Source organism: Rhea pennata, chromosome 8, assembly GCF_028389875.1.
Source record: "Rhea pennata isolate bPtePen1 chromosome 8, bPtePen1.pri, whole genome shotgun sequence".
NCBI lineage: Eukaryota > Metazoa > Chordata > Aves > Rheiformes > Rheidae > Rhea > Rhea pennata.
Window position 1 is genome coordinate 31047417 of NC_084670.1, and position 16460 is coordinate 31063876.

Here is a 16460-nt window from a genome sequence, read left to right on the forward strand (position 1 = left end):
TTCTTAATCTTTAACAAAGGAGGCTGCTCTTCACAACTAAGAAATAAGCAGGTTTTTAAACCACCAAGATAATGTATACAGAAACGCCCTGTCAGCTTGCTTGACATTCTAACAAAGAAGCTCTTCAATTGTTCAATGTTCAGCAGAGAGAGACCCTTGCAGAACATCCAGAGATTTGCTTCAGCCAGAAACTAACTTTTTGATGCACTTGATACAGCCACAAAGAGCCAGAACACAGCCAGACAAGTATAACCCTAAAGAAATAAGGGTAAAGCTTCTAGAATTTGCAAATTCTAGATTTTTTTTTCCAGCCCTGCAGTACTACCTAAGCAGTCATCCTTGCACTTCAAACAGTACAACAGTGTGGAGGACAACCTTGCCCTTACAAAAAAGGATACAAGAAGCACAGAGGCAATCACCTCTCTGCACAGAAATTACAGCCTTGAAAAAAGAAAAACTGATAGTAAAGATGAGATTGCAAGGTTTGAAAGCATTCTCAAGGAAAGCTCCACGAGTTCAAAAAAGACAATATTTATGCCATATAGGAGTCTACAATCTGTCTAGAAGCCTTTAAGGAATTTTGAAAAGGCCAAGTGTAACCGTACTGGCACATAACTCCTCTCAGAAAAGTGACTCCAAAGTTAAACACTAACCTTTTATGCATTTTGGGAAAACGGTCTTTCAAAATATTTAGCACTGGCCCAGTAGAGGCCCCTGTATTTTGTTTTGCTATGCTAGAAGATTCCATGAAGAGGTTGAGTTTTTGTAGTCAAAGTCTCCGACAAACTGAAACCTGTACATCAGGCAGAAAGACATCAGACTAAGTCTCCCTCTTAGCAAGCCAATGAATGGGTTCAATGCCTACTGATTCCACCACACTAACTTGAGAGTCACGGCAAGAAGTTCTAGCATTCAGAATATACCATGCTGCCCAACACCTGCTCCCCTTCTGTGATTTAGGGCCACCCTTACCTTTTCCATTATCTTCTCTGCTCCTCACAGTTGCTTCTGGCTACACAAAGCTGCTGCCATCAGCTTCGTCCAATGCCTGGACTGCCGCTGGAGCAAGAGCTGCAGTTTCTTCATCTGACACACCACTACAGTCTTCCTAGAGCTCCGATTTCATATGTCCTTTTAACTGCTTGGCAAAATGCTGGATTTCACTAGCCTGCCCACAAGTAGGATTCTAATGCCAACTTCCTTGGAGCCCTACAAAGTTTTTAAGGACCTTTGCAGAAGGAAAGAGCTGCAGTTACACATCTGCATGTTCTAGCAAACAAAGTACACAGAGCATCTGCTTTGAACAGCCAACTCTAACAGTAAGCCTCTCTTGCTTAAGCAGTCTTCTGAGAGGATCAGTTTGTAACAGGAAAAAAACAAAACAAAACACAAGCTTGTGTTCATGCAATAAAAAATATATGCATGCACATACTCATGATTAACAACATTATTTTTACTACAGCAGTTCCAGGTATCTAAACACAAAGGCATTAACGTGTTCTTCCAAATATATTGAAAATGTATTTAAGTATCTCCTTCAATATAATCGCATCCAATAAAGGGCTATTAAAAAGTCAAATCAGAAGCATACCATGGCTTTGATGTCTTACAGTTGGACAAAAGACCAGCATTTACCCTCCTCAGCTTTAAAGCAAGTTTTCAACCAAGCTTCCATTACTGAATCAAAGGCGGAGCCCAAGTGATTCATAGTTCCAAGGAAATATAAAAAAATTAAAAAACTAATCTCAATGACAGGGAAATAGTAGAAGAAACTTTAAGATAGAGATGTGTCCTTATCAATTCAAATCTTTTAATAATTGAACATAAGCCAAATAGAAGATTAATACACTAAGATCAGTAGCTTTTTGAAGTCCTAAACACCCATTTATTAGACAGATCAGTTTAAAATAAAAGTTAATACAAGTAATTGAAGTTTAAAAGTTAGCTCTCTACATTTATACATATTCAATTATACTCATCAGCATGAAGACCACCAAAATACAAAAATAGCAAGTGGGTTTTCTTGGTCTACACAGTCTACCAAGATGTAAGAGTGCAAGCGAAATAATCTTCAAAAAAATTCTGCACAAAGGTAATTTCTAGAGAAAAAGAACTGACATTAAACAGGATATCTTCTTGAACACTATTTTCCATTGATTGAATAATAAGATATAGCTTGCTAAAAATCTAGCAAAATAAACTAGAAGGTAGAATATTTCACAAGGAGGTCAACAGGCTCGAAACTACTGGAGTACATCTTCCACACATTTTTCCCCAAGGACCACTCACCCTCCATCTCAAATATGCTATACTTTAGCATTTTAGTGAAGAATAAACTTCAATTCTTTTCAGAAGGAATATTTAACTTCAGAATAGCAAGAGTAGTTCTTCATATATACTCCGAATTCTAAATACAGATGTCACCAGAGGGCACTATTTCAATCCAAGTGACTTAGCTTTAGCAGAAGTTCTGAGCAAGACAGTAGCCAACCCAAATGCAGGGATGTGCAGAGGCTGTATAGGGACTAACAATTTGCTTCTGCAAGTGATTCCCCTAAAAAAAACAAATAAGTGAAATGAAAAATATTTCACTTTTCTGAGATATTTACAGCATAAGTAGAGGCACTGCTATTAAACAGTTAATATCAACTTACTCACTATGCTATTCTGTGCACTTGATGACACCTTTCAGTTCATTCATGCAAGTTCTTTAAACTGATGTTTCACACAAGTGCAAAAACAAAAACAAAACAAAAACACAGGATCCATGCCAGTACAGCTCATGTAGGGCTTTCACAGGCACCTCTATGACTGTATTATCATTGATTCTAAACTTTACAATAATACATGAAAAAAACACGTACAAGTTGTCAAAAGATCAGCTTTGAAAACAATATATTTCTCTATTCCTCATTGTTCTGTATTTGACACTGTGTTGAGAGGCTCCAAAATTAGACTATTAACGCAAAGATAATGCAAACATATCATTGATGTCAGTACATTTCAACCTGTGGTCCACATGTCATTTCTAAAGGTCTGAGATCTAATAGAGATTAAAAAAAATCCAGGTGAGTTGAAGCTTACTAGACAGAAATGTGCACAGCCACCAGAAAATGCAATAGGTCTACAAATCAAAAGAGGCTGCACATCTCTGTTCAGTGTGAATAGAAAAATGTGTCCATTTTATTCTGAAACAGAACATCATCAGCACAGCAGTAGTAAAAAAAAAAAAATAGTTACAAGCAGACAGTGACAAGAAAAAAAAAATCCACTGCACTTCCCATGGCAATTTCCAGTCCTTAAAAAAAAAAAAAAAAAAAAAAAGCTGAAAACTGTATGTCTACAAAACACTGACTACCTGGTTACCTGCCTATACCATTCACCCACCTATCTCACTTTTAAAAGGAAGAGATTCTCCATCTCTTTCATCTACCTGTGTTATCAAAACCCCTTAGTTCCACATAAGAACAAGAAAGAAGAAGCAAGGTCTGCACAAAAGCATTTTTTGTTAGCATAGGAATCTCTCAAATACACAAACATATCTGCCAAGACTGACCAGGCAGTCACTGCCATTAAACACACAGGTGGAAGTTACTTCGGACTATTACCTATCATCACCACTCATCTCAGCTTTAAGAGATACCTGTAACTGCTTTTCCAGCATCTGCTGCCAGGAAACAAATACGTCGAACAGGTTTGATGTCAAATAAACAGCATCTGTTTGTCTAACCTCTAAAGCAGATCCCCGTCTCCTGCAGGACAATGGTATCGCCAGTCTTCGTGCAGCACAAACCGCCCTGTTTGACAGGGAATTGCTATCGCGGCTCCACACCCCGAAGAGCCCCCCGCTCCCCTCGGGCTGGGCGCACCCTGCCCCGGCCTAGGGCTGCTGCTGCCACTCTACACCTCGCCTCGCGGTAACGCGGCTCACCCTGAAGGTGCCCCAACCCCCCGCTCTGGGCGCCAGTTGCTCGGTATCAGTATCCAGCAGCCACAGGCGCGTCCAGACCGCGCCACCGCCACTTCGCCCTGCGCTGGGGCCTCCGCAGGGCGCCCTGCCCGGCACCGCGGCCCCCGGGACCGGCCGCTGCCGCCGAGGGCTCGCGCCGCGGCCCCGAGAGGCTCCCGTGGCGGCGGCGGCCTCCGCGGCCCCTCACGCAGCCGGGCGAGGCCGAGGGGCTCGCGCGCATCCCTCCATCTTGCGGGCCCCCCCCGCCGCGCGCAGGGGGCGCTGCCGAGCCGCGCGCCCGCCCGCCCCCCCCCCCCCCCCCCCCCCGCGCCACCGCCGCCGCCCCCTCCCTTCCCGCCCGCCCAACGGCCGCCCCCCGCCGCCGCGGCGCCCGCGCGGGGAGCCGGCGGGCAGGGCGGCGGGCGGGCTGCCGCCGCCGCCACGAGGAGCCGGCCCGAGGCAGGGCGAGCAGTGGGAGCAGGGACCCTCCCCGGATCTGGGAGGGGACGGCGCGCCTCCAATCCCCGGCCGGCAGCGCTGCAGGGCCCGGCACGCGAGCAAGCTCCTGCCTCTCCTCCTCCTCCTCCCGGGAGCCGGACAATAAGCCCCGCCGCGGCTCCCCGCGGAGGCGGGCGCCGGCCCCGCCACAGCCGAGCTCACCTGCAGGAGGGAGATGAGTGAGGCGCGGGGGCGGGCGCCGGCGGGGAAACCACCCCGGCTGCTGAGAGGGCTCCGCTGCGGTCGCTCAGCGCCTCCGGACTCCGCTCACGCGGCGGCGGCTGCCGCGGTGAGGGGCAGCCGCGAGCTCCGCCACACACATACACACGCGCGTGCACGCGCGCGCACACACACACACACATATACAGGCGTGCGCGCGCGGGCGGGGGAGGTGTAAAGAGCGGCGGCCGGCCGCGCATGCGCGCCGGGCCTCCCTCGGTCCTCCCTCTCGCCTGTGGCGGAGCGCCCGTGCCCGTGCGAACTGCGCAAGCGCCACGTGAGGAGCGCGCGCCCAACGGCCCAACCGCCGCCGAGGGGGCGTGGCGCACGCCCGCGCGCGTTGCCCTGGCGACGGCGGGGCGCGCGGGCTGTCAGGCGCGTCTGCCAGCAGCTGTTCCCCCCTCCCCGGCTTCCCCCTCCCCCCCCGCTCCCCGCCCCAGCCCGGCGCCGGCGGGCGGCGCGGCCGCCTCAGCGAGCGCCTCCCCGGGGGCTCTGCCCCCCTCGCGGGGCCCCTGGGGGCCCGCTGCCGCCTCGTGGTGCCGCCGGCTGAGCCCGCTCCTCGCCGCCGTTTCGCCTCGCTGACAGCTGTCCCGACCGCTGGGCGCGGCGGCTCGCTGCAGACCCCTCCCGCCGGCGAGAACGCGGGCGTTGGTGGAGACACCGAAACACGAGCGCTGCTCGGGGGCTCCTCTCTCCTTCTTAAGGCAGCGGGGACAAGGAAGCGGACTGGCCCCCCAAGCACTAGTAAACTAAGGCATTCGTTCGTTTAAAAGGAATACAGGGCAAGAACTTTCTAGACTCTTCTCTGCTCCCAGGAGGGTTAGGAGATTATTAGCTTACAAAAGGAAAACGGGGGCCCGCAAGGTGTTTGCATCATTTCAGGAGGGAAAGCTGTCGGAAAACCACCAAATTTTGCAAGAGTTGCCATGAAGTCGGAAGCGGTAGCAATAGTGCTGTCACGGAGACGAGACTTGGCATCGCCCACTTTTCCCTTCACCTCCCCTCCCCTCCCGGGGATGCTCCAGCCCAAGTGAGTGATCATAATAATTAATAGTTAGTGTTTATACATATTCAGAGGGCTTTACAAACAATACCTAATCTCATTAACTAATTGACTTGCTGTTTTTATCCTGTCGTGGATTTAAGGTGGTTATTGCTTCTTTCACATTCTGGGGAGAGGGAATCAGTAATTCATTCGTATATGAGCTGATCTATTGCTGCCATCCAAATAGGGCCACCTGCTATACATCGTCCCTCCCTTCTAATGCAGCTGCAGACTGCTGTGAATATAGATACCAGGATCTGAGATACCTGAGCAGTCTGGATTAAATGAGCAGGCCGAAAGGATAGTACTGACGTGGTATCGAGCGCTTTCATTTTGTATTGGCACAAATGATAGGAAAATAAAATGCCAAACTCCACCCTTCTGCAAAGTTTTCAGCTGGTGGGTCAGTGGCAAGGTCTGTGCAATCACAAAACACTTAGAAATAAGAAAGGGATTATAGGAAGACAGAAAGGAATTAAAGACAGCTCAGAAGAGGGAAGCAAAGGTAAATTTTGTGTAAGTTGCTCTCTTTCACTGAAGCAGGAGGAAATAAATTTACTTCACCAAATTTCTTAGAATGAATTATTTAAGTGATGGATAGAGGGGGCTGGGTGACACAAATTTTGAAAGACGTCTTAATGTCTCTTGGGAAATGCTTCCAGAAAAAACACATAGTAGGTTGTGAGAAAGAAGGAATGCTGCAGACTATAAGCAGAGATGAAACAGGAGAGCTAATGCTCAGTCAAAATGACGGTGAAAAGCCATTAGGAAGGTGTTTTAAGATCCTGAGCTAGGATATTTATTGTTAACACATTTACAGATGGTCTAGGAAAGGACAGAGCAGAAGGAGACACGGCAACGCTCGTAGAGGGCACATCAGCCACCTTAGTGGGGCAGATCGTGAAGATACTTGAAGTCACCTAACTGACGAGGAGTGCAATGACAAATTCAATATTGATAAATAATCATCAATAAAACATAGTGTATGCTGAAGGGAGGAAACCTGCTTATATATTGTAGAGGATCCCATAACGAAGGTTAATGTAGGTAGTTTAAGAAATACATGGACATCCTTGACAGTAGATCAGGAGAAATGTCTACTCAGTATATAAACACAGTCAAGCAAACAACATGCCAAGATGTGAAATGGAGAAGAGTAGAGAAAATGTTGGGATCCCATGCTATTATTTTGTAGCAATAACAAAAGGTCAAAAAGACCTTTAAAGAATTTGGGAGGGAGGAGAAGTGTTAAGAGAAAAAAAAAAGGATCTTTTGTTACTCATGATAAATTGGACTGTGGAGCTGAAACATGCGGCTCTGTTTAAGTGTTGAAATGCTGCAGTTTCACACTGGAGCCTCATGTTGAATTGTTCTTCCCCTGGGATTCCTAAATCTTTTCCAGGACAGCATTTTCCAATATTCAGTTGCCCATTCTATATACATGGCTGATGTTCCTTTATTATTTTATAGGTATAGTTTTCCCCGCTATATTAAACACTCAATTTAAAATTCATTATTAGTAGAAAATTCCAGCTGTGCTGTTAAATATTCAAATGACAGGAAGCATCAAAAAGAGAGGAAATGACTAGATGAAAATGTGTGGCAATATAGTTGATTGTAATGCAGAAAGCTCCTGTCGAAAGTAACAGGAAACCACTGTCATTTGTGACTGTCAGACTGTTTGGATATGTGTACAGATGGCCAAACCTGAACAAATATCATTACACAAATTATCTCAGAATTTTACTGCTCAGGGGACATCACATTTGCCATCACCACATTCATTTATGAGAATAAATTTAGAAATTCTTTTTGCCTATCTATCCATCCTGCAGATAGGTACTCTTCTGAATAATTATTTATTACAGAATCTCAGAAGTTAGTTTTCAGACATACTTATCTCTAATCACATCAGCAATGTTTGTTTGTATGTCCCATTGCTCAGCTCTGTCTCTCTCCAGAAGTGTAAATAGTTTCATTGTAAACAGAACCGCCTCGATCTATAAAGAAAATAATTACTTCTTTTTGAGACTCACAGCTTGCATCTTTGACATCTATCAACCAATTGAAATTATGGAAATTTATCATTTTATTTCTAATTTCACAGATTAAAAACATTTTTTCCATTAGGCAACATAATATGTGTATTTTTCAGAATACAAACTATAGTATGTTTGCAGTAGCAGGTATAATGAAATGTTGTTGAGGCTGCAAACAAAGCACTTACTATTGCAATTCAAATCTAAGTCTATAAAAATGCCAGCAGATTGCATTCACTGTTTATTATACTTTTATTAAGAGAATATAGTGTAAGCATTTTAGAATAAAAAATTTATAAATTACTTTAATGGAATCTGCGTTGCTTGTATAGATCACAGAACAAATTATTGTAAAATTCTAAGGCAAAAAAGAAATGGTATTTGATTATGACAGATCATATCATGCTGCGTACAAAGCTCCAGTATTAAAACTGTACATTAATATAAAATCAAATTAATTCAGTTGCCTTTCAGCCAAGCTTCCTGAGTACTGCAGAGTGCTGCAGAAAAGATACTCCTTAATCTTGTTTTAGTAACTAATGATTTGAAAGAATATAGTTTACATTTTGGCACCTAGTTAACACTTCGTTAATTAGTAATTACTTGGCACTAAGTAAAGTTCTTCTAACATTGCCTGAATCTAGAAACAGTTATTATCATAAAAAGTCGTTAGTTAAAATCAGTTTTATATGAGCTGTCCCAGCAAGATAGTTGTTAAAGTATGTCGTTTCCTAAGAATGAGAATATAGGAGAAAATATTTTACTTAGGTATGCTAAGTGCTATTCTTTTCTGCTCTTATTCTTTGAATAAGTCATTCCATGAGTCTATCTGCGCATAATTCATGCAGTACTTCTGGAAAATAGATGATGAAGAAATATAAAGTACCGCTAAACTATTTTCACTTTATGAAAATAAAGACTGAAAATATATTGTTTCCGACTGTACAGTCATAAATCAATCGCTTTACTAAAGCAGAGTTGGTTTATATGCCACTTTAATTTTGTTGTTTTATAATTTTGGACTGCTTACCTATACAAGTCTGACATTCTAGAGCAGTGCTTTATATTGTACATACTGGTGTCCAGGTTCTAGTAAGGTAGGTAGTCTCTGACATTTATTCCTATGTTTTTGGTCTATGTTTCTCTCTCATGTCCTTGACTTTGTTATAGATAAAATAAGAGTCAAAACAGGATAAATGTAACTATTACCACCTTCCTCTTTCCTTTTGGAGGATGTTTATGCTTGATACATATGAGAGACGTACTGTCTTCTACCCTTTATTAAGGAGGATAAATTTCCTGCTTCAGTCGTAACAAAATGCAATTTTCAGTCTGTTCAGTTAAACATGAAACTAATCATAAAAATATTCTAATGGATAAAAATGGCAGCACTATAGGAATCTGGTAGAAATAGACACAAGACACTGTATTTTTAGAGTTTACAGTTAGAGGAAGAAAGCATTACAAAGGATACTGTATCAAAGAGTAGAAGTGTACTTCACAGCTGCTCTAATTCAATGTGTTCAATTGACATGCTAATATTTTCTCCTAAAAGTAATATGATTAATAACAGAACACCTTCTTAGGAAGGCGTGTCTACTTGTTTCTCAAATTCAGCAATAATGTAATAAATTCCGAGTTGGAATTACAATTAAATAGTAACAATCTGAACTGGTTCTGTTTTTTTCTTAAATTTTTAAGATCACAAGTTTTTTAAGAGTGTATTAAAGCAGCAGCTTCTAATTTCACCCAAATACGTATACTATGTACATATATATATATATACATACATATATATATATACACACTCACTTACACACACACACATGTGTGTGTGTATAAAGGAAGCTGCACATAGATAACATTATTTCCTCACTGTCTGTCACGCAACATACGGATTTTTCCACAGGAAGAGAATTCTTTACTATATTGCCCTCCTTCACCCAAGAGCCATAGAGGTAGGAAGGTCAGTAATTTGCTTTATGTTAGGATCCCAAGAGGAACCATCTGCAGCAGGGACAATGCTGATAGTATCAGAGAAGGAGCTATAAGCAAAAAACTGGCAGTGTAGAGGCTGAATACAGATATTCTTCTTTTTCTGTTCTCCCAGTACCGCTGTATATCACAGGGGACAGTACATTATTAGAGACAGCACTAGCAGACTGCTAATAGAAAGAAATCCCCCACATTTTTTTTATGTTGTATAAATATCTATCTGCACATATTTTCCATAAAGAATGGAGATGCTAGGATCCCTAAATGATTTATACACAGTATGGAAGTAGGACAAACATAAGGATTTACAACAGGTTTTAATGACCATCTGAAGAGGAAAGATCCCAAATACGGACAACAGCAACTGCTAATTGTAACTGGTAATATTTCATCTATGTAAACAGTCTAATGATCATGTCTGCCACAAGACTTCAAGAGATTTATTTCCAAGCTCCCTAATATGGATACATCTGTCCCCTGCTTAAATCCTGTGTTCCTGCCATCTGCTCCAAAACAGTTCTTTCAACCTCAAACACTGATTAAACAGCTATTTGGAGAAGGAAAAAAAAGGTATCCTCTTCTAATTTTTGGCCAAAATGTTTAATAACCGAAAAAAAAAACAAAAAGAAAAAAAACAACAAAATGACACTCCTTTTGGATCACCATTGTTTTTTGTGATATGAAATGTCATTAAGAGATGCTCCACTAAAGTTTCCAGGTAGTATTTAGATTTGATCATACAGTAGGGTATATTGCACCCACAGATTCAATGTAGTTTAATTATAGAATGCAATAAATTAGGAGCTAATTAAGTTAATATTTAGTTAATCAGCCAAATTGGCTTTAAGAGGTAACTTTATTTTAGTGAATCAAGAGGCATTCTGGCTTAAAAAGAGGCAGAGGCATCTCCTTAAAAGAGGGGAGCTTCCTAGACTTCTTTAGTTGCACCACGGGAAGTTTGGCCAGTTACATTCCTTTGAGATGTGCTATGCACTTACCTCTTCATGTCTGGGATGTGGGGATGGGGAGGGACAGAGCTATAGTGCTCTCCTTTCTGTATGAGGATAACCAAGGCAGAGAATTCAGTAGATCCTGTGCTCCTGCTTTCTGGGGCAGGACTGCTGCCTGCCTGGTCCTTATGTGGGCCGTGTAAATTAGGAAAGCTCCTTATTCTGGATCCATCATTCACTGCAGTCGCACAATGGTCAACAACAATCCATCTCTTAGTGCTTATTAAGAGCATTGAAATCCTTGGAAGGTATTAGAGATGTGCTGAGTGTTTTGTTACTTGTTGTGGTAGAGGCACAATGCAATGATAATAGTCATAAAAAGAAACATTAAGGAATTTCTCTTATCCTTTCACAATGAGTTTCATCAAAATCCTTTTTTTTTCTTTTTCTTTTTTTTTTTTTAGATTGTTTCTTCCTCCTGCATAGAAAAAAAATAAGGATTTCACCTCATCATGATTCCCCAGAGCTCCATAGGAGGTAACTAGACTCAATACCCATGCTTTTTTGCCCTTGCTCTTTTGGCTGGTTTACTATGCTTCTACTATCCCCTGCAATTATAATTGTTACTGCTTACAAGGATATGTGAAACAATGATGTGGTGTCTTTCAGGAATAATGTACATCAGAGCAAATGTACAATGTCTTTTATATCCACAGCTAATAATCTTTGTCTGAAAATATTAGAATATTATGTTTGTTGGTATAAATAGGTGCAGCTCTGCTGGAAGGCCTTGCCATCCATTACATAGCCTTGCTATGTGGGAGGCAGATGGCGTGCTTGTGCAGATTTAAATTTAATAAATATCATCATTTAAATTATTGGACACAAATAGATAAAATAGATTGCTTTATAGTCAGTGTTTTCAGAATTATCTATTTAACAGTTCTTTTAGGTATTACTGAGATAAGCAGAGGGGCAAGACATCATCTTTTATAGTCTATATACTAGCAGATAAGACCTATAGAGCAAGATAATCACTTTGATATCATGCACCTGCAAGTAAAGCTGCTTGTCAGGAACTGGAGTTAGACAACTTAGGTATTCTGATGTTATGCACCATACATACTTAATGAAAATTAGGAAGGCAGATTATAACATACTTTCAGACATCATGTGCAGATGAACAGAAGAGGTAGACATAAAGTCTCAGATACTTCATACTTTCCTGTATATCTCAAGCATTATGAGGATGAAAGAATTTCATTTTAGAGACAGAACATCTAGGAAGTGCTGAATGCTTGGAGCCAGCATATGTTATTCAAGATTGTTTTTGTTAAAAGAAGGAAAGACAACGTAACCTTTAGAAGAACTGTGTGTGTAACAAAGTATCAACATCTATTATTAGAACTATCTGAAAAAAAAGAAAGAAATTAACCCAACTTTCTAGATCCAAATTTCATCTTAAGCCGTGAAACAATGTTCACATCAATATAAATATAATGGGGATTGTAGAAACTTCAGAAAATTTCACTTTAAAAGGATCATTGTGCCACTTTCACAGCCCTAGAACATGCCTACTGCAAATCACTTTAGCATTCATCAGAATACCATCTATTAAACAGCAAAAGAAAAAACAATAAACATTTTTTATGTAAATAAGTCACGGTATGAAAACAAGGCCTATTTCATGAGAAGAATCATCTGATATGGAGCAGTTGTACTGGAAGGTCTAGTGTTTATAAATGTGTCTCAGCTGGAGACAGCTGTTGAACTTTTGAAATAGAAGAGATTTTTCCTGTATACTCTGGAAGGGCTTCAAAGTGCATGCAGCAAGCAAATTCCATAAATACAATGGGCCTATTTTGGCCAGTGTTCACCTAAACTTTTACTCCAGTCTGATTCATTCTGGGGCCAAAACTGACATCTGAAAACTAATTTTCATTTGCATTTTATGCTTTCCCACTGACATACTTGGGAAGTTGAAGAGTGAAATCTGAGTCTTAAAAATCTAAACTAGATATATGCTAAAAATATCAGAGAATGAAACCTCTATTTCCACAGAACTCTGATCTTTCCGAAGAGAAGCCATGTATCATAAGGACAAGGAACCCCATCCTTGAAGCTATTTTATAGAACAGCTTCTGACTGTTAGGATGAAATTTCTGGTTAATGCTGTCTACAAATTAGTTCTGTAAAGATAAAAGCATTAGAAATAAATATTTACCACTATTAAAATCTAAAAGTTTGTCACTGTGTAGTGTCCTCCCTGGCTGCTGCTATATGCCACACATCAGCAAAAACATATGCCTGAGATTTGGGAATATTACACTTCAAAAAATTACCTGTTACAAATTAATCTGTGAGAGCTGTATGAAAAAACTTTGTCAAAGATTATTCTAATATAATGTAGAATTTGAGTATTTTATTCTGTATAACAGATTAGTATGTTGCTTTCATCACCGTGCTAGCTAAACACTTCTCAGCACATTAAGAACTGCAACTAAAATTTGACAGGTTTATTCTTGTTCTCTTCCTGGAAGAGAAGTGCGAATAAGCTAAATTGTTTTGTTACACTTCGTCTTTTAGATGTAGATGCAGATATTTTTAGTTTTCACTACAGAAGACAAAACTGAAGTACATTTTGAACTTGGTTGAGAAATTAGTGAGTTTCACCGTGGTCTTTAATTCTTACAGGAATCATTTCCGAAGTTTCACCTTGGCCTCCTCTTGCATAGATGATATTCACCTATATAGCAGAAAGCTCTCTTATGTCTATGTCTAATTTGTTTCCAGAACTGAGTCTGTTATTTAGAAATAGTGGACTTGGATCACTGACTAACCTGAGCTAAGACTAACACTTCGAACATGACACGACATTATGCAGAAGGGGAATGCAGAGAATAGGAGAAAGTTTGATGTGCTCCTGATAGCTCACATTGCCCATACTGCATCATTTTTTATTAACTGGCATTTCTTAAGAGCCACTATTCGTTACCCTTCTCTCAGCCTGAGTCAAAACCTGTTTAAACTGGAAGTGAGACAAATTTAGAAAATTCTGAGTTTTCAGAAAATACCTACAAATAAAAATAACTACAGGCAAAGACAGGACTTGCAGATGTACTGTCTTTTTTTTTTTTCCAAAGAGAAAATATGTGTGATAATGTCCTGATCTCCCTTTCAGGGAGAAGGCTGCCAGATTTGAATGTGTGTTGTCCTTGGCATTCCCAAATAGTCATACACTTATGCATGCACACGCATTCAGCAAAAGCATTTGGAGATAGCTCGCAGTTATACTAATTGGCCAATGAGGCTAGAAACAGCTGGGTGAAGGGATGAGGTTTGGGACTGTTCTGGGTGGCTGCAGGAGGTAGATCAAGGCAGCCTTTCACCTTTGGAGGTGAAAAGAGGTGGAAGAGGATGGCACAAGAGACAGGGATACAGTTTTGGTGAGTGGGCTGCTGTGAAGTCAGACTCAGGAGAAGGCCGATGCCTTCTCCTGCGTGTAACTACAGTCACTTGTACCAGGACAATCATGACTTTTACATAATAGCCAAGCAAAGTGGATTTGCATACCCCTATCTAAATCAACAACAGCTCAGATGAGTTTTATGGCAATAAGAGAAACATAATGAAATGGAAATTTTTTCTTTTGGATTTTAGAATATAGATATAAAATCAAGTATGTAATAGACCTCAGATATGAGTATATTCCAATAAAAACAGAATAGGGCACCAGCACTGTGTAACTAAACAAAGTATATGGAAAACACAGTGAATACTACAGCATTTTCCATAATATATCCTCAGCTTAAATGCTATTTTACATTTTGGCTTTTGGCTTTAAAAATGTATCAAAAATAAAAGAGGATCAGGAAAAGGAACCTAAAAGAACAACAGGAAGAAGGCTGTAAGAGAAGACGCTAGAACAAGATAAACTAAATCTAGCAAATTTAATTGTTTTCATCTACAGACGAGAATTAGAGACAAATTTCCTATCTGCATTATCGTCATCATCCAGTGAAATCAGCCAGCCAGTACATGAACATATAGAAAAAGACAGTTTCTACTAAAGATCGAAAAGATCAATAGCATACAGTACTACAGATCTCTTCTAGCAGCACGGTGGGCTAGTTGTGAGAAGAGGGGGTGCCTAGGCTTCCTGCAGAATTTACCCCCCAGCCTTTCTCACTGCCGCAGTCCCCTGCGTCAGGCCCATGTTCTCCCACCTCCAGCTTTGCTCTGCTCTCTGCAGACAAGCGTGTGAGCACAGCTCCCAGCCCAGTCTCTGCTCCTGTGGCAGCTTCCCAGCTTGATTCAGACACAGAGCAGCAGTTGAGTAGAGACTTCTGTCTTACCCCTTGGGGAGAGAGAGGCCAGGCAGTATGAGCCTAAAGAAAACCTCCGCACAGGCAGGGAGGTATAGCTGGACTTAGGAAGCAAACAAAACACATGAGAAAGAAACATTTGAAATGAAGAGACAGTGAAAGTTTGCATGAACACCCTCCTCCCTGCAGATGCATTTTAATTTAATATACCACTTTGTCTCTGGAACTCTGTGCTTTAGAGCTGAGAGTTCAGCAAATGAAACAAATGGCTTAGAAGATTTTTTTTGAGGATTAGACATGTACATGAATAACAACGACATGCTGACAGGGAGAACAACTGCAAACATTAGTGTCAGTGATGCTTAACAGACTGATCACTTACTGGAGACATCTCTCTCCTTTATATGTTTTGCATAGGTTTCAGGTACGTTATGTTTTCTGCTGAAGCATTAAATGTAGGTTACTGTTGGAGATAGAGGAGATACTCTAGACTAACAATGCTTGGTTTTATTCTTTATTTTTAATTACTAGTTATTTATAATACACTTTTAAAAAGTCATACTGTACCAATTCTGTTTGAGGTGGCATATGTAAGAGAGAGCAAGCATGTGCATATGTGAGATTTAAGCCAATGTGTATTTGGAAAATGAACCTTAAAGTATATGTCCTTTCACCTCAGAAATGCTTTCATATACTCATTCTTTCCTAAGTTATTCTTAAATGCATTTAAGAAAGAAAAAGATCTGTTTCTGCCTTGTATCTTCTAATCTCACTTGAGCTAAGTGCTTATAGTTGGATTCACACAGGTGGGAAACGTCTTTCAAACTTTTCCGTTTCAAATTAATCTGTTTCTTCTGTTGGTTTCTTACTGGTCTGTTAGATAACTGGAAACATGTATTTAAACTAATCATTGCACAATGAGCCATGAGAAAAGGCAGCAGGTTGGACGAACGCTTGTAAGGCAGGAGGCTTGAAGTATTGACAAGATATTACCCAGTTTACAGCTCTTATCTGTCGAAAGCAGCAGAACAGAATGAGGGTAATTAGACTTACTAGCTGGTCTACTGACCTGTAAGAATAAAGGGAATAAAAGTGCCAGGGTGTAATAAAACAGGCAACACTGCAGAACAATAATGGACCATGCATAATAGTGCAAGAAAAGCCCTTAGGAAAAAATTATCTTTGCACTTGGTTTTGTTAGGAAAACTATAAATGGAGAGAATTACCAACAGCTATGCAGAATAGAGCTAGCACTTCAGGGAAGTATACAGGGCCAGATCTTGCCTCCTACATCTGCACATACTGTCTGTTCTTCAGGCCCATGGAAATAAGCCAGGAAAAAATAATCGTCAGAGGACTGTATTATCTCTTCTGCATAGTTCTCATGCAGTGTCTCAGAGAAAGACCATGCAGCTAGGGCAGTGGCAGGAAAAGCTGCCT

General features: G+C 41.1%; 1 protein-coding gene and 1 long non-coding RNA gene across 9 annotated transcripts in view; one reads left to right on the forward strand and one right to left on the reverse strand.

Moving 5' to 3' along the window:
- The window catches only part of RALGPS2 (Ral GEF with PH domain and SH3 binding motif 2), a 119176-nt gene extending 114357 nt beyond the window's left edge, over nt 1–4819 (reverse strand). For 3 of the 8 annotated variants that reach the window (XM_062580922.1, XM_062580918.1, XM_062580926.1), the window contains exon 1: nt 3644–4055. In XM_062580922.1, coding sequence (XP_062436906.1) covers nt 3644–3664 — 21 coding nt within the window. In that variant the 5' untranslated portion in view covers nt 3665–4055. Of the gene's footprint in view, nt 1–972; nt 1229–2289; nt 2555–3643; nt 4056–4609 lie in introns of those variants that run through there. The other 5 variants (XM_062580928.1, XM_062580927.1, XM_062580921.1 and 2 more) reach the window with 4 other exon arrangements.
- LOC134143153 (uncharacterized) lies at nt 4544–12912 on the forward strand. Its single transcript, XR_009959044.1, has 4 exons — nt 4544–4736; nt 5549–5696; nt 11160–11232; nt 12757–12912. It is a non-coding gene; the product is annotated as an uncharacterized LOC134143153 (long non-coding RNA).
- Nucleotides 12913–16460: the final 3548 nt, after the last annotated feature.